This window comes from Rutilus rutilus (assembly GCF_951802725.1).
Source record: "Rutilus rutilus genome assembly, chromosome: 22".
Lineage (NCBI taxonomy): Eukaryota > Metazoa > Chordata > Actinopteri > Cypriniformes > Leuciscidae > Rutilus > Rutilus rutilus.
The window spans coordinates 30,368,890-30,393,224 of record NC_140227.1 but is presented as its reverse complement, the minus strand read 5'-3'; the positions used below and the strand labels follow the sequence as shown (position 1 = coordinate 30,393,224).

Sequence of the window (24,335 nt, the reverse complement as noted above, 5' to 3'; positions counted from 1 at the left end):
ATATATATATATATATATATATATATATATATATATATATATATATATATTTTTTTTTTTTTTTTTTGCTTTAAACAACAAAACAATACAACATACAATTTTAGAGCCAGGAGGGGAGCAAAGAAAACACACATTAAAAAAAAAATTATAATAATAATAATAAATCACAAAAATACAAGACCTTTGTATCAATCAATTTTTGAAGACAGTACACAAATTAACAGTCTTAATAACTTTTCCATTAGTCCTAGATTGAATAGTAGAAAAGTAATTTTCTAATTCTTTAAGGAATACTGAATTCTTTGTAGAAAACTTACACTTATGGATGTGAAATTTGACTAATAAAATTAACAGATTAATTACAGAAGCCTCCTTAATCACACTGTTATCATACTTTGAATGTCCAAAAAATACATTTTCAAAATGCAAAGCAAAATTAAAGAGAACCTTTTCCTTAATAAACACAGACACCTCATACCATAACTTTTCACATGACTATGCTCTTAAACTTACTAAGGAAATGTTTGACAGGGCAGAATTTGAAAGGAACTCATACAGGTTTGGAACAACTTGATGGTGAGTAAATGATGACAGATATTTCATGTTTCATTGGGTGAACTGTCCCTTTAACATTCCAAGCTATTTGAGCAATTAAATCTGTTACTGTACAATGTACCAACACAACAAATCAGATGATGCAAATGCAATGAGCTTAAAGTTCATTATAATCAGTGTATCAAGCAACTGTAAACACTAATAACACACCTAAAATGGTCACCAAATATAGCAAACCCCATCAGGACACAAAACAATAAAATAATACAAAAAACATCAACCAAATAACAAAAGGTGGCATAAAACAGTCCAGTGCACATAGCCGATAGCGAAACATTTACTATTTTTGTTTTACAATATTTTGCCTTAAAAGTAGGCCCATACGTATTGCTGTTTGTCATTGGTATATAAATATATATTACAAAATATTGTCTTTTAAAATATAATTTCTTATCATATAGTTACTTAGCCGACAGTTTTTACTAACATATATATATATTTTTAAAGATGGCATCATGTTGTGTTTAAAGGTTGGTGGTGGTAACTAAAGGTCTGATCCCAAATGGAGATATGAACTGTTGCAGTGCCCTTGATCAACACACACTCAACTCCAGGTGACTGGACTGAACCTCTATAAAGGTTACCGTATAGTCACTTTAGATAAAAAAATAAACACTAGCTAAATGACAAATCAATAGTTAATTTTTTTTACAAAAAATGTCAGCTTTCAATTCAAATACAGTTTAGTTATTGAAAGTAAAAGGAGTATTCAAGACTTTTTTGTTTGTTTTTGTAAATGCGTAATTTATTGGAGCTTGTAGGACCGACCTATGTAGGAAGGTATAATGCATGTAGGAGCCATGCAATGGGAAAGTCATGTGACCACCTGTTGTGTGTGTGTGTGTGTGTGTGTGTGTGTGTTAGTATGGAAGAATGGGGATGCTGGAGCACATATTGTTGATACTAGTGCAAACACAAACTCACCAGTTGTGATCTTAGAGGGTGCAGGGTTAGCTAATACCGCTTTAGTCGGTTGCCTAAATGTTACACCTAGTTTCGAGGGAGAGAAGCCATGATTACCAGATATCTTGAAGAGACACCACATCTCCAAAGTTTTCAATCTTTCTCATGAAATTGAGACCATGTTACCAATCGCACTGAGACATTTAAAATGATACCAAACATGAAACAATAGATTCACAACATACATCATATGTGACCCTGGATCACGTCACCAGTCTCGAGTCGCACGGGTATATTTGTGGCAATATCCAACAATACATTATATGGGCCAAAATGATCCATTTTTCTTTTATGCCAAAAATCATGAGGATATTCAGTAAAGATCATGTTCCATGAAGATATTTAGTAGATTTCCTACCGTAAATATATAAAACATGTATTTGTGTGAGTGAATGCAGCACAATCGTGAACATAAATGAACAACTTTAAAGGAGATTTTCTCAATGTTTTGATTTTTTTTTTACCCTCAGATTCCAGATTTTCAATAGTTGTATCTCGACCAAATATTGTCCTATCCTAACAAACCACACATCAATGGAAAGCTTATTTATTCAGCTTTCGGATGATGTATAAATCTCAATTTCAAAAAATTGACCCATGTGACTGGTTTTGTGGTCCAGGGTCACACATGTGATATATATAGACATTAGTGACTTTCAGTGACTTGAATCAGGGGGAAAGGAGAGGGAGTACAGCACAGGTAAGAGAGGACAGAAGTTTGGGCAAGGCGGTGTCCTGTGCTCTTTCTTTGAGATCTTCTCTCCAGATTAGTGAGATTTCTTGTTTTATTGCAGGGTGTTTGTTCTCCTCTTTTATTTTTTTTATTACAAGCTTTTATTTTATTTTATTACAAGCTGTTTGCAAGCACAGATTGATTGTTTTTGCACTAAAACATGCACTAGTTTTACTATGTATTTATCAAATGAGAATTAAATATAGGAATATTGATGTTTGTAAATAAATACATAATTTATTGGAGATATCTGAAAGGCACAGATGTATATTACAGGCAGACATCAGGTCGTTCTTTCAAAGTGCAAATACAACTGAACACACTAAAACATGACAAACTTTCTTTCAAAGTCCATAGAAGAATGATATAATATATAACAAATCATTTTTTCAAAACTAAGACTAACAATTTAAAATATACAGTTTTGATTTAGCATTAATAAATCAAAATGCATTTGAGATAATAAACAGTTGGAGGCTGTTATAATATATACAGTACATTCTATTACAATGTATTTTCAAGTATCCGTCCACAAAACCCCCCAATAAAGTTTTAAAGCAACCATGAAATCATGGACAATTCTCGTTATTACAGTTTTTATTATAAATGATGTGTCCGTGCACATCAATATTTTTTTTAAAGTTAATCTTTAATCAAAATAACTTCCCCTCCCCGTTGCAGCGACATCTCTTCTCTTCTCTGATGACGTGTTTACTGGCGCGATCAAGCCTTGCCCTGTTTGTTCTTGTTCCAGAAGGCGTTTCACTCGGATATACGTCACAATAAGGAAGAGAAGACCTTCAAAACTTGCGTTTCATGTCGACTTAAATCATGAGTTATTGTTGTTTGGACAGTTGATCCGAGAGCCAATCCAGTCCTTCATATAAACCTGAGCCTTGAACCGCACATGTGGCCTGAACGAACCACTGAGAGAGAGAGAGAAACACATGTGACCTCACACATCATCATCTGCATTGAGTCTGAGTGTCGCTCACTCACCTGTCTTCCTCTCAGTGTGTGTAAACCCAGTCTGTGTGTGTGTCGCTCACTCACCTGTCTTCCTCTCAGTGTGTGTAAACCCAGTCTGTGTGTGTGTCGCTCACTCACCTGTCTTCCTCTCAGTGTGTGTAAACCCAGTCTGTGTGTCGCTCACTCACCTGTCTTCCTCTCAGTGTGTGTAAACCCAGTCTGTGTGTGTGTGTCGCTCACTCACCTGTCTTCCTCTCAGTGTGTGTAAACCCAGTGTGTGTGTCGCTCACTCACCTGTCTTCCTCTCAGTGTGTGTAAACCCAGTGTGTGTGTCGCTCACTCACCTGTCTTCCTCTCAGTGTGTGTAAACCCAGTCTGTGTGTCGCTCACTCACCTGTCTTCTTCTCAGTGTGTGTAAACCCAGTGTGTGTGTGTGTGTCGCTCACTCACCTGTCTTCCTCTCAGTGTGTGTAAACCCAGTGTGTGTGTCGCTCACTCACCTGTCTTCCTCTCAGTGTGTGTAAACCCAGTGTTTGTGTCGCTCACTCACCTGTCTTCCTCTCAGTGTGTGTAAACCCAGTCTGTCTGTCAGCTCAGAGACGGTCATGGCTTTGGGTAAATCCTGCTTGTTAGCGAGAACTAACAGAACGGCGTCTCTCATCTCGTCCTCCTCCATCATCATTTTTAGTTCCTCTGCTGCCATTTCAATCCTCTCATGATCACTGCTGTCCACCACAAAGATCAGACCCTGAATCACACACACACACACACACACACACATGCAAAGTCGACATTTTGCAAATAAAACCACATTTGGGCAAATATAGTAAACTGCAAAATCAGATTGTACTTAAATAGTGATAAAACTCTGTTACCTTGGTGTTCACATAGTAATGTCTCCAGAGACCTCTGATGACAGTCTGCCCGCCGACATCCCACACCGTGAAGGAGATGTTTTTATATTCAACTGTCTCAACATTAAAACCTAGAGAGGAGAATCATGAGCTGTTAGACATACAGACATATAGAATAAAAATGAATGCAGGAATTGATAAATGATGGCTTAATATGTTTTGCTTTGAGTTTCTTACCAATAGTTGGAATAGATGAGACAACTTCACCAAGTTTGAGTTTGTAGAGGATTGTGGTTTTCCCTGCTGCATCCAGACCAACTTTGAGAAGAAATATTTACATTTATTCCACAATGGAAATGCACAAGATTCTTAATCTGAATGTTTTCTAGAAAAATCACATATTAATTAGGGCAACTCAAATGAATGTGCATATATTCACCATAGAGAAATAATAGTTTGTATACGAATCAAATAATAAGAGTAAAGTACATTTTGAGGGGGGAAAAAACATGTACTCACCCATAAGCAACCTCATCTCTTTTTTCTTAAAGAGACGTGCGAAAAGGTTAGAGAATAAGATGCCCATTTTTAAAGTGCTGATGAAAATGCTTGTTTGCTGTATTCAGTGAAAATAACTGTCCAGAGGAAGAGGCTCAGATTTCTAGTGTGATGTTGGTGTGTGTGAGTGTGTGTGAGTGTTTATATAGGCTGTTTGCTTTCGGTTTGACTGACAGCTCAACACAAGACACGCGCACTTGCTCTCGCGGCAAATCCAGCGCGTTCGATATGACGTCACCTACGGTATCACGTGTCTAAAAGCAAATCTAGTTATGATGTAAAGTTTAAAATCTCTCAGCCGAATAAAGATTTCAGAAGTTCTGTAAATCTGACGAGGATCATGTGCGATGTTTTTTTTCCCCTTCAGGCATTGTAAACATAATTTCTGAAGCTTAGCCCGCACAAGTTGAGTTTAAATTCATATTACATAGCACACATCCCCACTATTGCTACTATTTTATGTTTTGATGCACAAAAATGGTTGTTAAGTTAAAAATCATAGCTGTTTTGCAACCTTTTGGCTCAAGAGTTTGAGACATTATGTGGTGGAATGTCACCTTTAATTTAATATGATTTTATATAACAAGTACTAGTACAAAGTACAACACACATGATATATATTTTTATTTATTTCAAATAAAATAGCGCTTCACTGATACTGTCTGCACCCAGATAGCACACAACTATTTGATGTGAAACTTACATCTGGAAGACGTATTTTAAAGAGTGTTTGCTCATCTGCAATACGTCTATAGGACGTTTCCTGTCAGATGTCAAATAGACGTTTAGAAGATGTAATGTTCTATACACGTATTGCAGATGAGCAAACACTCTTTAAAATATGTCTTCCAGATGTAAGTTTCACATCAAATAGTCGTGTGCTGATTTGATCAACAAAATAATAACTCTTGTCTCCTGATTATTTTGCACTTTGTTTTGTCACGTGATGATGACGTGACGTCATTTCGAACGCGTTGGATTTGCCGCGAGAGAAACTGCGCGTGTCTTGTGTCGAGCTGTCAGTCAAACCGAAAGCAACCAGCCTATATAAACACACACACACACACACTCTCACATCGTCACACTCGCAATCTGAGCCTCTTCCTCTGGACATTTATTTTCACTAAATACAGCAAAAAGCTTTTTCATTTGCACTTTAAAAAATGGGCGTCTTCTTCTCTAACCTTTTCGCTCGTCTCTTTGAGAAAAAAGAGATGAGGTTGCTTATGGGTGAGTACATTTATTATTTATAGAAAATGTAAAACACTGATCTTTACTCTTTGATTCTTATTCAGTTTTTAAACCAAATATCTAGTGCAATGCAAACAGATGCATATTAACTGATACGTGAATCTAATAAAACTTCAGAAAATATTCCAATTATGAATCTCGTGCATTTTCATTGTGGAATAAATACACAATACATATTTCTGTTCCAAGTTGGTCTGGATGCAGCAGGGAAAACAACAGTCCTCTACAAACTCAAACTTGGGGAAGTTGTCACAACCATTCCAACTCTAGGTAAGACATTTCAGGTCAAACAAATGTTTATTGTTTATTATATTTCATGAGTACTGAATCACTGATAGTGACTGACTCTGATTCTCTCTAGGTTTTAATGTTGAGACAGTTGAATATAAAAACATCTCCTTCACGGTGTGGGATGTCGGCGGTCAGGACGTTATCAGACGCCTCTGGAGACATTACTATCAGAACACTAAGGTAATTATTTGTTCAGTTCAATATATACAGTACTGTGCAAAAGTCTTAGGCGTGTTAATATCCATATAAAAATAGTTTTAAGTCAGTTATGTATATCTTTTGCTGTAGTGTGTCAGTAGGAAATATCAGTTTACATTTCCAAACATTCTTTTTGCCTTTAATTGTAATAATCCAGTGAGATTTCTGTATGCACAAGGAGTCTGACAACAGCCGGTATGATCTGATCTCACCATCATCGAGTCCGTCTGTGATCACATGAAGAAACAGAAGAAACTGAGACAGACTAAATCCAGAAAAACTGCGGGAACGTCTCCGAGACGCTTGAAGAAACCTTCCTGCAGAGCTACAGTGAAGAGTACTGGCACTTGTGTTGAAATGCTGTAAAGTGAGAATGCTTTCAAAAATAAAATCACAAATTGAATTTATTTATGATTTAACTTCTATTAACTAATTCAAATCAATATATGGTGTGACGACCCTTTGCGTTTAAAACGGCTTTTGTCCAGGTACACGTGCGCATAGTTGTTCAGGGAGCTTTGCAGGAAGGTTTCTTCAAGCGTCTCGGAGACGTTCCCGCAGTTCTTCTGGATTTAGTCTGCCTCAGTTTCTTCTGTTTCTTCATGTGATCACAGACGGACTCGATGATGGTGAGATCAGATCAGACCAGCTGTTGTCAGACTCCTTGTGCATACACAAAAAGAATGTTTGGAAATGAGAACTGATATTTCCTACTGACATGGGTATTAACATGCCTAAGGCTTTTGCACAGTACTGTATCTATTATTTTAGCACTTCAAATCTAACCAACTGCTTTTTATGAAATGCCCTGAACAAAGTGTGTGTGTGTGTGTGTGTGATTCAGGGTCTGATCTTTGTGGTGGACAGCAGTGATCCTGAGAGGATTGATACGGCAGCAGAGGAACTAAAAATGATGGTACGTCATCTATATCATCAGATATATCACACTAGTCGAGTATAATCACAGTCTACATGTAATATTGTGTACGTGCATCAAATCCATTTGAACCTTTTCAGCTGGAGGAGGACGAGATGAGAGACGCCGTTCTGTTAGTTCTCGCTAACAAGCAGGATTTACCCAAAGCCATGACCGTCTCTGAGCTGACAGACAGACTGGGTTTACACACACTGAGAGGAAGACAGGTGAGTGAGCGACACACACACAGACTGGGTTTACACACACTGAGAGGAAGACAGGTGAGTGAGCGACACACACACTGGGTTTACACACACTGAGAGGAAGACAGGTGAGTGAGCGACACACAGAGAATGTCTAATAAGGGGAGAAGTTTCACTCTCAGTAAACTTCCGGCTTCTGAACTGGTTACACTCTGGCTCCACATGAGGGCGCTCACAGGACGAGTGCAGAATGAATGGAGGTCTATGGCGCTATACCCCTCAAAATCCACTTTTCTCAGGATATAATTTTTTGTGTAGTTATTTGAATGTTGTATTCGAAAGGAGATGCAAAGAAATTACACATCGCTGGGTGTTAGATTTTTTATAGTCACTTATTTGCTTTAAAAAGTCTTTTAAAATGTCAATGACGTCATACACATCGTACGACCAGAGATACTGCTTTACGGCAATCCTTCAGTCACTCTGGTGCGTTCGCGCTCTGCACTTTCTTTTCTCTCGAGGCATCGACAACACAGCTGACACAGGCAAACACACACAGCTGACACAGGTAAATACACGTGCTAGAGGAGTTTTTCACACACACGGCTCTGATGCCATCAAGCGGTATCTCTGGTCATAATCAGTCCTTCACTGACCAATCAGCATTCATTAGCAGAATGCTAGCGTTTTATGGGCAACAAAACTCAGCCTGTAGGAATTCGAAAGGACATAAGTACTCGTTCATTCAACTTCCGACCTATAACCCATGTTGAACTTGCAAAACCTACAATCCAATCTGAGATTTCTCAACGGCAATCGGGTGAAAGAGACAGATTTAGCCGTCTATCCCCATAGACTCCCATTCAGTCTGCACTCATGGGCGAGCGCCCCCAGTGGAACTCTGGTGGAACTACAGCCAAAATTCGGTACAATAGGACTTAATCGGGAGTGGCCAGGCTCTCCGTAGACGGGCTCTGGTGACACACAGACTCAATGCAGATGAGCGGAGTCGAGATGATGATGTGTGAGGTCACATGTGTTTCTCTCTCTCTTTCAGTGGTTTGTTCAGGCCACATGTGCGGTTCAAGGCTCAGGTTTATATGAAGGACTGGATTGGCTCTCGGATCAACTGTCCAGACGATAAAACGCCACAGAAGAAAATACACTAAATCATAACTGAACGTATAGCATAACGTCTCCAGATTTGTTTTATTTTGGGATATTCATGGAATATTGTTAAACATTCTAATATATAATTCTAATTCACTGTATGTTTAACTTAGCACTGGTGTAAATACATGTTTAAATCATTTTTGTACATTTTTGTCTTGCCTTCAATATGTGCCTTTCAAAAATCTTCAATAAATTTTTTATTTATTTACAAAATATTGTAATTATATTTATAATACACATTTATTTATATAGCGCTTTTTACTATACAGATTGTATCAAAGCAGCTTCACATTGATAACATGAAAATAATACAACAAAGTTTGTTTCTAGAAGAAAATTGCATCTCGTCCACCCTTAGTAAGGCTGATCAATAATATTGTTGAATATTAAATGTCCCCAACTAAGCAAGCCAAAAGACAAGGCAACAGTGGCAAGGAACCAAAACTCCATCAGGATTACAGAATGGAGAAAAAAACCTTGGGAGAACCCAGGCTCAGTCGGGGGCCAGTTCTCCTCTGGCCAACGAGCGAACGGTGTATGATTATGATCCAGGCAGCATTACAGGTCAGAGGTCAGATTGGTCGTGTCGATGAGGCCTTCACAGGGCTGATGAGGCTGGCACTTCAGGGATGCGTCGTGGTTAGGTCCAGGTGCAGATCCACCATCTGATCTGGATACGGCCGGGGTCCACCTCAGTAAACGGAGAGACTGGTTGACACTTCAGCACTGCGTTGTCGTCGCGTCCAGGCGCAGGTCCTTCATCAGATCTGGATACGGCGGACTGCGGTAAACCTCGGTATAAACAGAGAGACTAATATTAGCGTAGACGCCATTCTTCTCATGATGTAACGAGTACATCAGGATTTATGGGAAGTGTTCCCGGTTCCGGCTGGCCTAATCTATGCAGCCTAATATAGAAAGTCTATAATGTGTTGTGAATGCTAGGTCAAAGAGATGCGTTTTTAATCTAGCTTTGAACTGACAGAGTGTGTCTGCTTCCCGGACAATGTTAGGAAGACTGTTCCAGAGTTTTGGTGCTAAATAGGAGAAGGATCTACCGCCAGCAGTCGATTTTGATATTCTAGGTATTATCAACTGGCCGGAATTTTGAGATCGCAATAGACGTGAAGGACTATAATGCGTTAAGAGCTCGATCAAGCACTGCGGAGCTAAACCATTTAGTGCTTTGTAAGTAATCAGCAATATTTTAAAATTTATACGATGTTTAATAGGGAGCCAATGCAGTTTTGACAGAACAGGGCTAATATGGTCATACTTCCTGCTGCGAGCTGCTGCGTTTTGGACCAGCTGTAATTTGTTTATTAAGCGTGCAGGGCAACCACCCAGTAGAGCATTACAATAATCTAGCCTTGATGTCATGAACGCATGAACTAATTGTTCCGCATTTGTAGGGCTGGGAAAAAAAATCGATTTGATTTAAAAATCGAGTTGGTAGGTCAAATCGATTCACATTAAAAAAATAAAAAATCGATTTTTTTGATTTTTTTTTCTCCCCCTCTTCAGTATAGCGTACAATACATACATTTTGCATTCGCCAAATCTTCCTTCAGGGTTTCCGTGGCACGCTCCCTGCGGCGCAGCCCTCGATGCTTCACGACATCAAGACAAAAAGACTAGCATGTTTAATTTTTTAACGGTCCTCCACGACGGCGCGCGAGTGAGTGAGTGAGAGTGTGTTCGCGAGTGTGTGTGACTGAGTGAGTGAGCGTAGGCTATGTGAGTGAGCTTGTGTATATGTGCGAGTGAATGAATGTGTGAGACGGCTCGCGATGACTGGTCGGAAAACAACGTGTAGTCTGACATGTTTCTTGACCACGACATGACAAGATTTTTAGGAGTCACTATCGTAACAGACAAAAAAAATCGTGTAATCTGAACCAGGCATAAGAGTTACCTCAGGATTTTTTGTTGTTTTATTAGCTCAATCCAAATACAGTATAAATAATTTGGATGTTTAACAATCTTTGTTGCGCACTGCACAGTGACTTTTCAGTTAGAGAAAGGGTTTGCCTTTGTTTATGTTGATGCACTTTGATTAAATACAATAAATATATATTTTTAAAATATATTTACAGTTTGCAGTTATTTTGTTTTAAATGGGGGGGGGGGGGGGGAATCGAATCGAATTTTTTTATATTAAAAAAAGAAGAAAAAAAAGCCCAGCTCTACGCATTTGTCAATGAGAGCATATGGCATAATTTAGATATATTTTTAAGATGGAAAAATGCGGTTTTACAGATACTAGACACGTGACTTTCAAATGAAAGATTGGTATCAAAGAGCACACCCAGGTCCCTAACCGACGAAGACTTAACAGAGCAGCCATCAAGTGTTAGAGAGTATATCTTTTTCGTTATCTACATGTATATTAAAATCACAAACAATTAGTATTTTATCTGCAGCCAATACTAATAACTCTGATAGAAAGTCAGCAAATTCTTTGATAAAGTCTGTATGGTGCCCTGGTGGCCTGTATACAGTAGCCAGCACAAATGTTAAATGTGATTTATCATTTACACTAGATAGTGTTAACATTTAGCAACAACACTTCAAAAGAATATTTAAAACAAGACTTCTCAGTAATTCTGAAGATATTACTATAAATTACAGCAACACCTCCCCCTTTGCCTTTCAGACGAGGTTCATGTTTATAACAGTAATCTTGCGGGGTGAACTCATTTAATGTAATGTAATCGTTTGGTTTTAGCCAGGTTTGTGTCAAACACAGCACATCTAGATTATAGTCTGTAATAATATCATTAACAATAAGTGCTTTTGAAGTAAGGGATTGAATATTCAGCAACCCGAGCTTTATCATTTGTTCATCCGTATTATATCTGTTTTTTATTTGTTGAACATCAATACAAATTTTACCCTTGAATGGTTTTTTTTTTTGTATGTCCTAATTCGGGGAACAGACACAGTCTCTATATGATGATAGCTAGGTGAAAGAGGGTCTATGTGATGGGATTTATCTGAGCTTGGTGACGTGAGACAGCTAGCAGACGGTTGGTTTAGCCAGTCTGTCTGCTTCCTGACCTGAGCTCCAGATTGTCATGTTTGAGCTCTAAGACTATGTGCCATATTACTAGAGAGAAGAGCAGCACCATCCCAGGATGGATGAATACTATCTCTTTTCAACAGGTCAGGTCTGCCCCAAAAACTTTTCCAATAGTCTATGAATTCAATATTATTTGGGGACACCATCTCGACAGCCAGCCATTGAGTGAGGACAATCTACTAACTATCTCATCACTCCTGCGAACAGGAAGGGGGCCAGAGCAAATTACAGTGCCTGGCATCGTACTTGCAAGTTCACACACCTCTTTAATGTTAATTTTTGTGATCTCCAACTGGCGGAGTCTAACATCATTAGTGCCGACGTGAATAATAATCTTAGAGAATTTACGATTAGCATTAGCCACAGAGGTGTCAAGTAACGAAGTACAAATACTTCGTTACATTACTTAAGTAGAAATTTTGGGTATCTATACTTCACTGGAGTAATTATTTTTCAGACGACTTTTTACTTCTACTCCTTACATTTTCACGCAATTATCTGTACTTTCTACTCCTTACATTTTAAAAATAGCCTCGTTACTCCTAGTTCATTTCGGCTTGTTTTCATTCCGGCTTGTCGTCGTTAAAAAAAAAATTGGCCAATTACACAAACGGTTAATAGATCTGAGTCCCGCCTCCTGAACACACATCGCTAAACTGATTGGCTTTGTGTTTTCTTTCTAACTTGTGAGAGGCTGTAGTCACATTTGGTTGTGAGAAGCGCCAAAACTCCTCCGAGTCCTAAGGAAACCTAGATGCGGTAAGCGAAGGAGAAATCAACAGTTCTGTGCTCAAGAATACGGGGCAAATCGCGTCAAATATTGATTTGGGGACAGACGTTTTTACAATATGACAATCGTAACATAACACTAACATAATCGTTAGTGTGTGTGTGTGTGTGTCTGTGAGAGTGAGAGAGAGAGAGAGAGAGAGAGAGAGAGAGAGAGAGAGAGAGAGAGAGAGAGAGAGAGAGAGAGAGTGTGAGTGAGTGTGTGTGCAACTCTACATTATAGGGTCAAAATATCCCCACAAAGATGTCAATATCGGAAATCCTTGTCCTTTTGGGGATTTTTTTTTTTTTTCTTCAGAAAACAGCTTATAAATCAGACTTTTGTTTATTGAAAATGTAAAAATGCACAGTTTTCTGTGATAGGTAAGGTTAGTCTATAGGGGGGTAGAATACACAGTTTGTTTGTACAGTATAAAAATCATTATGTCTATGGAAAGTCCCCATAAAACAATAATTTTCTACGGGCATATATACGGCTGAAACAGGTAGCCTAGTGCATCATCCCAAATTTTTCAACATCAACATTTTAATATAATTAGTCAAATATGGCCTTAGAAAAATGTGTTTTTTTGAGGAGCTGGGGTAGTGCACTATAGGCCCCTGTGGCGCGGCCTAAGCGTTTGTCCTTAATGGCATTTTTTCCTTACATTACTTTTATACTCTAAGTAGTTCTGAAACCAGTACTTTTATACTTTTACTTGAGTAAAAAGCTTGAGTTGATACTTCAACTTCTACAGAAGTCTTTTTAAACCCTAGTATCTATACTTCTACTTGAGTAATGAATGTGAATACTTTTGACACCTCTGATTAGCCAGCACTTTTAAATTTGCTTCAATGTCAGGCGCTTTGGCTCCCGGCAAACATGTGACTATGGTGGCTGGTGTCTCTATTTTCACGTTCAGTGTAATAGAATTGCCAATAGTTTAGTGCAAAATTGGCACCTAAATGGAAAGGGCCTTACCGGATTCTGAAACACCTGGGACCTTTGAATTACCGCATAGCGTTGGAGGCCACACAGTCTTGTGTGTGTATTTCTGAATTTTGTGTGCATTTGTGAATCTTCTGTGTTTTTTTTATTTTGTGTGTGCATTTGTGAATTTTGTGCGCATTTGTGTATCCTGTGTGTGCATTTATCTTTTTTGAGACTCTTCTAGCTCCATACAGCTCCCACTGGCTCTCACGTAATTCGAACCATGCTTGTAGCGATCCTCCTCCACTTCTTGCTAAAAAAAGAGAGTCAGTTGGACATGAGTCAAAGCTATGGATGTTTTTCATATTCATAAGTTAAGATTAAGAACATTTCAAACATATTTTGTCATTTTTTATGTGGGTTAAGACCACTTTTTAACCCACAAACACTGAACGTGGTACATGAATGTAGTACTCGTATAGCTGATTCAATTGTAGTGTATCTGTGTGTAAATGTCAGAAGTCATGTTTGAATAGTGTTAATTCACTGTCTGAATACCTCAAAAGGTTTGGCAAGGTCTGAGGCTGAATTCCTGCCTGCTGAGAGTCTGCCAGGGGCAACGGCACCTGAAGGAGGCAATGCAGAGCAAGAAGAGAGAGAATACATAGAGAATGCATACATAGATGCACAATTTAAAAGCCTGTTCTCCATGATTCATTATTCTTGTTAAAAAAAATAGATTTAGTTTGTAGATTCTGAGTTACTGGTGACTAATGATTTGCTTTGAATCAATTTTGGTGCAGAACAAGCTCTTTTTTTTTTTAAATCTTCTACGATCCCATTAAAAAAATAGTATATAATAGTATCTAATTTTTAAAATCGATTAAACAAAGATCATCAAGATTCTCAGGAATTTCACACTGCAGCCTTTTTCTTTCCAGCACTTCACCTGCAGGTAAGGTGGTTTTCTGCACCACAACCTCTGGCCGTCTCCAGGTCCCTTCCTCTTTATCCCACACTGCTTTCCTCCACAGCCAGTCCAGGTTGCTTTAGTTACAGTCCCTTCATCAGGAGCTCGAAGATTCCTTGAAGGAGCTGGTTTTCCCGCTGTAGACGCCGGATGGTGGCCAGATAATCCTCTCTCTCCAACTCAAACTCTGCCCGAAGAACATATGGTTGGACATTTGAGATTGGTTCTAAAGTTTCTTCTCCATAGCAAAACTAGAAATATAATCTAGAAGTTAAGACAAAAACATTAAGCTTTTTATATGCTTTTTTTTTTATTGTAGATCATAGATCCTATACATTTACTATTTTAAAACACAATATTTAGTTTTTGTAACAGTGTGCGCCATGCTATACACAGAAAAAAAAAATTGCAAATAATGGATGCTTAAGTATTTCTATTGACAATGAAAAAAACCAATCAACACATTAAAATAGAAAGTTTCCTCAAATTCTTCAATATCTTCTGAGATGAAGGCCTCATCCTAGTGCAGAAACAACTTAAACTCTTCCATTGACTTTATATCAGTACACACCTTTTTTTATACTGTCTCTCTCTGATGTGTTGCGACAGGACAGCTGGAGGATCTTCTGAATTCTGACCAGCCAAAAGTGCTGTTAAAAGACAAAAATAAGTCGAAATTGCGCTCACACTATTGAAAGAGCTTCAAATTTACACAAATGTTGTGTTTCTTACAACTGAGGTTGGAAGACCCCAGCTGCCCAGAGATTAACACCCGCAACTTCTTCATTTCCTCTGATACTCGCGCTGGAGGGCATCTTTTGGGCTCACTTGGATGATCTGGCGGTTTTGCATTCTCTTGGCGCGGTTGGCGAAGCGTAGCGAATGCTCTCTTCGTAATTGTCTGCAGGTGAGAAACAGGCTATCATGAGGGTACGTGTGTTTCCACCCAGAGTGTCTTGAAGCAAACAAGTGAGCTTGGAATCACGAAACGGGATGTACTTGGAATGACTGTCCACCAATGCAGATATAACCTTGCCAAGGACTGAAAGAGACAAGTTGATCTTGGTGGCTTCCTGAAGGCGATTTCCAGTAGCACCGGTTTTCGACTGTCGTTCACTCCCTGCAAGGTCCACAAGATTGAGCTTTCCAGCACGTTTGTGAAAATTACAGAGATGTTGCATATAGATTTATTCATGCAGAACTCACTAGAAATGTGTGACTGAGACACAGGTCTCCATGTGAATGGTGAATATGGAGTGTGGATCCCACAGAGCGATTCTGCCAGCCCTGATACATGATCATCTCACGTTCCTCAACTCTGTGCACCGTGTGCATGGAGAGATCCTTTACAGTAAAAAAAAAAAAGATTGCATCACAATAAGTGTATTGTGATTGTCGAAACATTTTAGTAACTAAACTGAATTTTATTAGGCTTAGTGACAACATGTTACAATGTTTAACCTAGGCTACATGGTACAATTTCTGGTTTTCGATTCAATTATTGTGATTTGATTTAATATTGACTCATTTGGATAAATATTAGGTAGGCTACACAACGTAGGCATTAATTTTTCTTAAGAAAATAACAACTCACCTAATGCTGTAAACATACTGAGAGATATATAATGCGTTTTTATTATAATAACTTTATAATAACTTTATTTAATGATATAAGTAAAAATATAATAAATGTGTAATATAGTACACATATTTAGCAAAATACTCTCTATAGCTCTTTTTTTCTAGCCAACTTTTTTTCTTTTTATCATCAAATGGCTTTCCTGAGGTAAATGTAATGTGACAATTGTTCTCCAGCTGTTTTATTGACCCCTTTGTTTGATTGATTGGTCGATATTATGTATGAGGAATATACATTTCGGTAAGTTGTAGCCTACTGTATCTTTCAACATTGTTCATTCGTGTTTATTTACTAGCTAGAGATGATAGGTTCACCTGCCGCTAGGGATCTGTCGTGTCCACTGATCTATATAATGTCATTCTATATAGATAAGTGGTCGCGTCACATTTACAAGCGCCAAAACGGTATTTATTGTTTGAATTTCGTAATAAAAGTAGTGATGCTCCGATCAGCATTTTTGGGGCCGATCACCGATCACCAAAATCATGATCTGCCGATTGCCGATCACTGCCGATCACAGAATGGAAATATGCTAGAGTCAAGAAAATCTTGAAGAACCACTTAATATTTATTTAATTGTAGTTAGAAAACAAGATAACATAAGGCTACTGTAGGCCACCTTTTCCAAATAAGGCACAGTATAATTTTTCAAAACAAAGAGGGGTCAGGCAGACTACAATGGATGTAGTTGAGGAACTACATCAGATCCAAAAAATAAAATAATGACAATGACATTTAAGGTTATTAAAACAGTAAGTCCCGCCCCTCGACTGCCAAAAATAAAAGTGTTCGAGCAAGTAAAATCAGCAGGCGAGAGGAGATCAAGCACGAGAGTGTGGGGAATGATCATGCGCGCGCGCGAGGGCAGAGATGTCATGCGCCCGCGCAGGGTTTGAATGAGCTTGCGATTTCCCGTTTCCTCGCGCGTACATCTGTTATCCTCTCACGAATGTCATTTACCGCGCTTGCCAGCATCAGTTGTGCGCTCGTTTATAATTGCCATTGAATTGCCGTCATAGGAGAACTCATTTTGCCACTGTTAAGCAAGCTCTGCTCTGCTGTTGTGTTGCCGCGCATGCGGAAAAGTTGCGCGAGTTATTTACGTCACGTGATCGGCTTTTTTAATCGGCGCTTTTGGGGGTTACCGATCAAGCTATTTTTTGCCAATATCGGCCGATCATGATCGGCGGCCGATCAATCGGAGCACCACTAAATAAAAGTGACAGAGTCTGAGAGCTGAGATTTTTTTTATATCATAAGTAACCTGCTCTGTCTAGTCTGTCGGTCTCCGTGTCCTCTTTGCTTCGCGATTTTTCTGTGCGTGAGAAAATTGATGTGTGTCGTCAGAGCGTGTGAAGTGTCAATTGCGTGTGTCTCATGGTGAATGCGTGAGAGTTGGCAGCTCTGAAGCTAACTGCGAACTGGTTCCTGCACAAGATCCGCCCTCCTCTCTAGCAATTGGCTAAGACAACTTAATATCATGCTCCCATTGGCTGTGACAGCGGTGCGCGCTGACTCTTGAATCAAGGTGGTAGGTTGAAGGGGACCGGTGTGTTATTCAAGTCAGATTAGGGCCTGTTCACATATCGCGTCTTTTGCGCACTCAAGTTCGTTATTTCAAAATGTAGCCGCGCGGTATGCACGCTCATAATGGAAGCGTCGAGCTAGTTTTTTACAAGCGCGTCCGCGCCGAAAGTGGCAGACCTGCCCTCAAGCCGGAAATCCAGCCGGAGTACTTTAAGCCCTGAATAGCTTCAAGGTTTTGTAAAGTTATTATAAATTTATTTTTATGAAACATCTTCATGAAAATAAAATTGAAGTTGGCATTGTATCAATCTAGAAATGCACTGCAGCTAAAGCCACATGTCTGACCATGTTATATTTAAAATCTGAAGATAAGTCTAAAACTCTGTATTTAGTTAAAGATCATGTCATATAACTTTATTTTGATTAGACTCTAAAAATGCAACTGATGTTTGTCATCATCTTCTAATCATCCATTCAGTCTATTGTCTCTATTGTTTTGTGGTGCAAACGAGTCCCATTCAGAGTCATTCTCTCCTGCACACATTCACACCTCTCCAGCCTGGTTATGGCTCTAAATATGCATTTCTTTAGTCTGCATTATAATTACTAACGACTACCGCAGTAAAGATAGTTTTGCGGTTTGATATTTAGTATTCTTATGGCTGTCGTCCCGCCGTGCGGTGTCGTAGACACGCGAGTAATATCTCATTTCGTTATTCATGATTTGTGAATTCGTGTGACGCGGTCCTCCGGTCCGAAAAACGTGTATTATTTTTATACTGACTTATTTTTAAATTGCGTATAGCACCAAAAGTCGGTCACTTAGAAGACTGAACCCAGTTTCATCTTGACCTGCTTGATTTGTGATTTTTTTCACAGCAAAGTTCTTGTCCGTAAACCGTTTGGCAAGTCGGAATTTGGTAAATAGCCATTCTTCACGTTTAACATCAATTTATAATAAACACAGACCGCTGGGTTACAAAAACACTTGTTTTATAGAGCTTGAATTCACAGTGCATTTTGGGTCAATTAAACCTTCCCTGAGTGTTTAAATTAACCATTCTGATTTGGTTAATTTAACAAAATTAATTTGACAAATCAGTATGGTTAAATTAAACACTCAGGGACAGGTTAACTGACCCAAACTGAACTGTGGAACCAGATTTCAGATGTTTCCAGGTTTGTTTTATTTTGGGATATTCATGGAATATTGTTAAACATTCTAATATATAATTCTAATTCACTGTATATTTAACTTAGCACTGGTGTAAATGCATTTTTAAATAATTTTTGTACATGTCTGCCTTCAATATGTGCCTTTCAAATATCTTCAATAAATGTTATTTATTTACAAAATATTGTAGTTATGAATTGTATTTCATTTAAAATAGAACAGCAAAAGACCAATAGTTTTACTGTTCTTAAACCTAAACATTCATTACAGAAATAGGATCAGAAATAGATTAATGCTCAACACAGATTCATAATTCAATAAATATTACTCCGGTCTATAGAAATCTGATGTAAACCTATGAGAATCTATCAATATTTCTGCAAATCTGCAAGTTTTTGAGCTAAAAGCTCTGAGGGACTTTGAGAGATAGATCTATCTATCTATCTATCTATCTATCTATCTATCTATCTATCTATCTATCTATCTCTATCTAGAGCAGGGGTGCCCAACCCTGCTCCTGCCGATCGACTGTCCTGCACAGTTTATCTCCAAACCTAATCAAACACACCTGCCTTTAATTTTCAAGTGATCCTGAAGATGTTAATTGGTTGCTTCAGGTGTGTTTGATTAGGGTTGGAGATAAACTGTGCAGGACAGTCGATCAGCAGGAGCAGGGTTGGGCACCCCTGATCTAGAGGGTTTTCACTACACGTCATCAATCCGGAAGTCGGCCATTTTGGAGGCACTGAACGTAAACAATGCCACTGAACGGACTCGCAAATTTGGCTGATTATTGCTGCTGAAAATGGTCGAGTTTTGGACTGTACTAATCGGTCGCACCGGGAAAAAACATTGAGTTCTTTAGACTGTCATAAGTTAAAGAGAGGAGTGCAAAAAAACTGATGAAAGAAGGCATTTGTGGTCGAGAGAGGCACAGCATGTGTGAATGAAGCGTTGACTATGGCTAAAATGTTGATGTAGTTAACTATGGCTACATTCACACTGTCAGTCCAAATCCGATTATCTTTGTATCTGATTGGAATGTGATCTAAAATGATGTCCACTGTGCATCGCAACTGTTCAGATCGATTTGTGTGTCCATGCAGCTCTTTGGCAATGACATAGCGTTGTTGGAGGGGTTTGCATTTGCAATAGAGATGTTGTCTTATTTAAATTTTACAACATGGAAATGTGTAGCCGTCGCGCTGGACTACTGTGTCTTGAGCATTGGTCTTGAGCCTGCTGCAGAACTGTAGGAGGCTGGTATGCACAGCTTTTTTTCCGCACCGGTTTCAAAAATAAGAATTTTCTGCTCATCCGGCACTTTGCAACAACACAGCCTTGTTTAGGCAGCGATTTTCAGCATGTTCCCTATAACAACGTTTGACGTTTACATTTTACGTGGCGTGAGAAAGTAACATATCACGCAAAATCCGATCAGGGGTGCGTTTACCGAAAGCATCATTGGCCAACTATGGTCGCAAGTTCATCGCAATGTCCATTGAACTCTATTGGTAACGACGGAACTTGCGACCATAGTTGGCCAACGATGCTTTCGGGAAACGCACCCCAGAGAGTTCAGACTGAAGCGCATTTCCTGATATGTGATTTGAATAGGATTTCAAACCACATATGGATGTAGCTTGAAACGGATTTCATGTGTTTTTTTGGACTGACAATCTGAATGTAATAGAAGGAAGAATTGCAGTAAGGGCTAGAGAAGCTAGCTCGTTCGGATCTTTACCACATTAACTTTAGTTTGGCAAAATTTCGTGCTCTTTCCTGCTTACTAAGTTCTCGCAGCTTCCATGTGTTTTTTTCCGTGGTTTATTAGTGTAACAGTGTGTTCAGTAGTACATAAATTGTGCAATCTGTGCTGTTGTTTACATCCGAATGCCTCCATAACGGCCGCGCATCCGGGTTACCGCCCAGAACGTAACGTCGGCAGAGCAAAGTAAGTTTCCTGTCCTCCTCAGAAACAAAAGGAGGAGGATGGAAAGAGTGAAGGTTAATAACCTGAGAGCGAAATGCTGTGGACAATACTTTGGGCACATATATCCTGGTCTCGGTCTCAAAGTCACCCTGACCAGACCAGGAGCGAAGTCCATACATGACTTGCTGACAGAAAGAGCTTGCAAATCCCCCAGCCGCTTCAACGAAGTCAAAGCTAACAAAAGAGTAACCTTGAGAGTCAGAATCCACTCCGGAGCTGACTCCAAGGGCTCAAAGGGAGCCTCCGTTAAGCCCTCCAGGACGACCAACAGGTCTGGTTTCAGGCGCCTAACCCCACGCATAAATGCTGAGACTGACCTCAGTTTACCCATGGGGATCTCATCCGACTCTCTATGAGCGGCAATAGCAGCAACATATACTCTCAGAGTGGTAGTGGCCGCTCCAGAAGCAAACTTCTCCTGTAGGAATTCCAGCACTGAACCCACTGGGCAGCTGACTGGGTCCTTAGGGTGTGATGAACACCATGACTCAAAAAACCTTCCACTTAGAGGAATACAGCCTTCTCGTGGAAAGGGCTCTCGCACTCGTCTCCTGGATGTCAGCAGGAAGACCAAAGCTCAAAGCTAGCGGCCTCTGATGGGCCAAACGCATAGCTTCCAATTGTCGGGGCGAGGATGCCATATCCTGCCCTGAAGCTGGGATAGTAGATCCTCCCTGACCGGAATCTTCCAGGGGGGAAATTCCAGAAGAGGAACCAGCTCCGAGAACCACGGCTGGGACGGCCAGAATGGGGCTATAAGTAGTTGATTAAGCCATAGATGGCGCTCCGCGGCAACCTCACCCGCCATAGAATGGTCTACAGCGCGTGCAGTGTGCTTGGTGGCTCTTAGGGCCAGATCCGTGGCTTTACGAAGCTCTTTGACAGCTTCAGGAGTCACTCCATTTCCCTTGTCCATTTCCTTCAGGACATCCGCCTGGTAGGCCTGAAGAATGGCCATAGTGTGTAGGACCATGCCTGCCTGACCAGCTGCCATGTAGAATTTCTCAATAAGGGAGGAAGTAGTCCTGCACGCTTTAGAAGGAAGGAGAGGACTTAGTGTCCTCGACTGCTGGAATGGCGGAATAACCCTGCTCCACAGAACCCACGAGGTTGGTGAAGCGGCTGCCGCATGTGTCAGACGAGCAGAGAAAGGCTGCTTCCAGGATCTGGAAATCTCGTGATGCAGATCACTGAAAAAGGGCAGCTTTCTTTCTTCGCTCTGGCCTAGAATTAGGGCCACTAAGAAATCTCTCGTCGAGTTTAGACGACTGTGACTCGCGGGGCTCGTCAGGCCAGTCGATAGCGAGCTTCTCCGTATCGCGCGAAAGCACGTCCATAAGCTCCGTGTAGGCCGCAGTAGGCCGCGTTTCCTGGCCGCTAGGCGGGATAACGTCGTCGGTTAAAGCAGGCCCGAAATCCTCGGAGTCGTAAACTGCAGTACAAATTACGTCTTCCAGCCCGAAAGAAACCGTCTCGCGTGCTCCCGGGCTGGGCCATAAATAATCGACTGGCATGCCACGTGCGTGCTCGGGAGAGGGAGGGAGAGAAAGGGCGAGGCCCGTCTGCTCATACTCCACATCCGAACCCCAGGTCGCGGTTCCTCGAGAGGCCTCGGCGGTCTCGGGAGCGCGACGGGGGGAAACGAATGACTCCTTATCAAAAACCGCGAGCCTAGAGCGGAGGGTTTTGAGAAGCGGAGGGTTTTGAGAAGCAGATTGTCACAGAATTCACATTTAGACGATCCTGAAATAGCCTCACGCGCATGCGAAAAACCCAAACACTTAACGCACTTACTGTGAGGGTCGTCGCTCGCCATAAAGCGAGCACATGGTGGAGAGCAACGACGATATTCCATTGCACTTCACCGTAAGGAGAACAGAGTTCCACTTATTCCAGTCGCTGAAGTGCAGGAGACGACGAAAGCAGGTGTAATCCGTATTTTCGGCCTCAAACACCCCGAAAGCGAAGGCCATAAAATGGCCGCTTCGTGAAGGCAGAGAAATCTGAGGAGCAGGTGGCGCGCACGCTTGTATAATGTGACGACGTAAGAGCGTCGGGGCGGCGCCCGCGCCATCAGCCAATGAATTGGCGTGATTCTATAAGTGCTTCAGACAATCGGCACACCCAGAGGGCGTTCCCACTGCGTCCTAAAGCTACGCAGCTTTGAGTGAACTTATGAAAGAGAACCCTCCTAGAAGATCTAGCTGTCACACAGACCACCAATCACACACACACAAAAATCAATTAATATGCCTAAGACTTTTGCACAATACTGTATCTATTATTTTAGCACTTCAAATCTAACCAACTGCTTTTTATGAAATGCCCTGAACAAAGTGTGTGTGTTTGTATGATTCAGGGTCTGATCTTTGTGGTGGACAGCAGTGATCCTGAGAGGATTGAAACGGCAGCAGAGGAACTAAAAATGATGGTACGTCATCTATATCATCAGATATATCACACTAGTTGAGTATAATCACAGTCTACATGTAATATTGTGTACGTGCATCAAATCCATTTGAACCTTTTCAGCTGGAGGAGGACGAGATGAGAGACGCCGTTCTGTTAGTTCTCGCTAACAAGCAGGATTTACCCAAAGCCATGACCGTCTCTGAGCTGACAGACAGACTGGGTTTACACACACTGAGAGGAAGACAGGTGAGTGAGCGACACACACACAGACTGGGTTTACACACACTGAGAGGAAGACAGGTGAGTGAGCGACACACACACAGACTGGGTTTACACACACTGAGAGGAAGACAGGTGAGTGAGCGACACACAGACTGGGTTTACACACACTGAGAGGAAGACAGGTGAGTGAGCGACACACACACTGGGTTTACACACACTGAGAGGAAGACAGGTGAGTGAGCGACACACACACTGGGTTTACACACACTGAGAGGAAGACAGGTGAGTGAGCGACACACACACACTGGGTTTACACACACTGAGAGGAAGACAGGTGAGTGAGCGACACACACAGACTGGGTTTACACACACTGAGAGGAAGACAGGTGAGTGAGCGACACACACACTGGGTTTACACACACTGAGAGGAAGACAGGTGAGTGAGCAGACTCAATGCAGATGATGATGTGTGAGGTCACATGTGTTTCTCTCTCTCTCTCAGTGGTTCGTTCAGGCCACATGTGCGGTTCAAGGCTCAGGTTTATATGAAGGACTGGATTGGCTCTCGGATCAACTGTCCAGACGATAAAACGCCACAGAAGAAAATACACTAAATCATAACTGAACGTATAGCATAACGTCTTCAGATTTGTTTTATTTTGGGATATTCATGGAATATTGTAAAACATTCTAATATATAATTCTAATTCACTGTATATTTAACTTAGCACTGGTGTAAATACATTTTTGTACTTCACTATGTGCCTTTCAAATATCTTCAATAAAGTTGTATTTATTTACAAAATATTGTAGTTATGAATTGTATTTCATTTAAAATAGAATAGCAAAAGACCAATCTACAATAGTTTTACTGTTCTTAAACCTAAACATTC

General features: G+C 40.3%; 2 protein-coding genes and 1 long non-coding RNA gene across 10 annotated transcripts; 1 reads left to right on the top strand and 2 right to left on the bottom strand.

Annotated features, from left to right (window-relative positions):
- Positions 1 to 2,201: 2,201 nt before the first annotated feature.
- On the bottom strand, positions 2,202 to 4,911 carry LOC311281651 (ADP-ribosylation factor 4-like). 4 transcript variants are annotated; one of them, XR_014625830.1, is made up of 5 exons: positions 4,654 to 4,881; positions 4,372 to 4,452; positions 4,156 to 4,265; positions 3,311 to 4,028; positions 2,202 to 3,237 (listed from the first exon to the last, which is right to left on the bottom strand). XR_014625830.1 is itself a non-coding variant. In XM_084394784.1 (5 exons), the coding sequence occupies exons 1-5, from the start codon at positions 4,718 to 4,720 to the stop codon at positions 3,148 to 3,150; spliced, it is 546 nt and encodes a 181-aa protein (XP_084250910.1). In that variant the 5' UTR covers positions 4,721 to 4,911; the 3' UTR covers positions 2,202 to 3,147. The 4 variants fall into 4 exon arrangements, 2 of the variants coding, with proteins under 2 accessions (XP_084250910.1, XP_084250911.1); XR_014625831.1 differs by having other exon boundaries at positions 2,202 to 3,310; positions 3,525 to 4,028; XM_084394784.1 differs by having other exon boundaries at positions 3,831 to 4,028; positions 4,654 to 4,911.
- An 819-nt stretch (positions 4,912 to 5,730) lies between these two features.
- LOC311281490 (ADP-ribosylation factor 4-like) lies at positions 5,731 to 24,179 on the top strand. Of its 5 annotated transcripts, none has more exons than XM_084394478.1 (6): positions 5,731 to 5,922; positions 6,133 to 6,213; positions 6,305 to 6,414; positions 23,168 to 23,239; positions 23,341 to 23,466; positions 23,945 to 24,179. In XM_084394478.1, exons 1-6 carry the CDS (start codon positions 5,856 to 5,858, stop codon positions 24,029 to 24,031), a joined length of 543 nt encoding a protein of 180 aa, XP_084250604.1. In that variant the 5' UTR covers positions 5,731 to 5,855; the 3' UTR covers positions 24,032 to 24,179. The 5 variants fall into 5 exon arrangements, with proteins under 5 accessions (XP_084250604.1, XP_084250603.1, XP_084250601.1 ...); XM_084394477.1 differs by lacking the exons at positions 23,168 to 23,239; positions 23,341 to 23,466; positions 23,945 to 24,179 and adding exons at positions 7,277 to 7,348; positions 7,450 to 7,575; positions 8,609 to 12,767; XM_084394475.1 differs by lacking the exons at positions 23,168 to 23,239; positions 23,341 to 23,466; positions 23,945 to 24,179 and adding exons at positions 7,277 to 7,348; positions 7,450 to 7,679; positions 8,609 to 12,763.
- LOC311281491 lies at positions 12,897 to 15,819 on the bottom strand. The gene is made up of 7 exons (XR_014625807.1): positions 15,682 to 15,819; positions 15,475 to 15,595; positions 15,208 to 15,376; positions 15,047 to 15,125; positions 14,455 to 14,662; positions 14,064 to 14,131; positions 12,897 to 13,818 (listed from the first exon to the last, which is right to left on the bottom strand). It is a non-coding gene; the product is annotated as an uncharacterized lncRNA (long non-coding RNA).
- Positions 24,180 to 24,335: the final 156 nt, after the last annotated feature.

Bases quoted from the DNA above. Each gene is read 5' to 3' on its own strand.
- LOC311281490 (XM_084394474.1), top strand. From the start codon at position 5,856: ATGGGCGTCTTCTTCTCTAACCTTTTCGCTCGTCTCTTTGAGAAAAAA. The intron at 5,923-6,132 runs GTGAGTACATTT...TTCTGTTCCAAG, and splicing joins AGAGATGAGGTTGCTTATGG to TTGGTCTGGATGCAGCAGGG. The intron at 6,214-6,304 runs GTAAGACATTTC...GATTCTCTCTAG, and splicing joins CACAACCATTCCAACTCTAG to GTTTTAATGTTGAGACAGTT.
- LOC311281651 (XM_084394784.1), bottom strand. From the start codon at position 4,720: ATGGGCATCTTATTCTCTAACCTTTTCGCACGTCTCTTTAAGAAAAAA. The intron at 4,453-4,653 runs GTGAGTACATGT...TTCTTCTCAAAG, and splicing joins AGAGATGAGGTTGCTTATGG to TTGGTCTGGATGCAGCAGGG. The intron at 4,029-4,155 runs GTAACAGAGTTT...TGTGTGATTCAG, and splicing joins ATTACTATGTGAACACCAAG to GGTCTGATCTTTGTGGTGGA.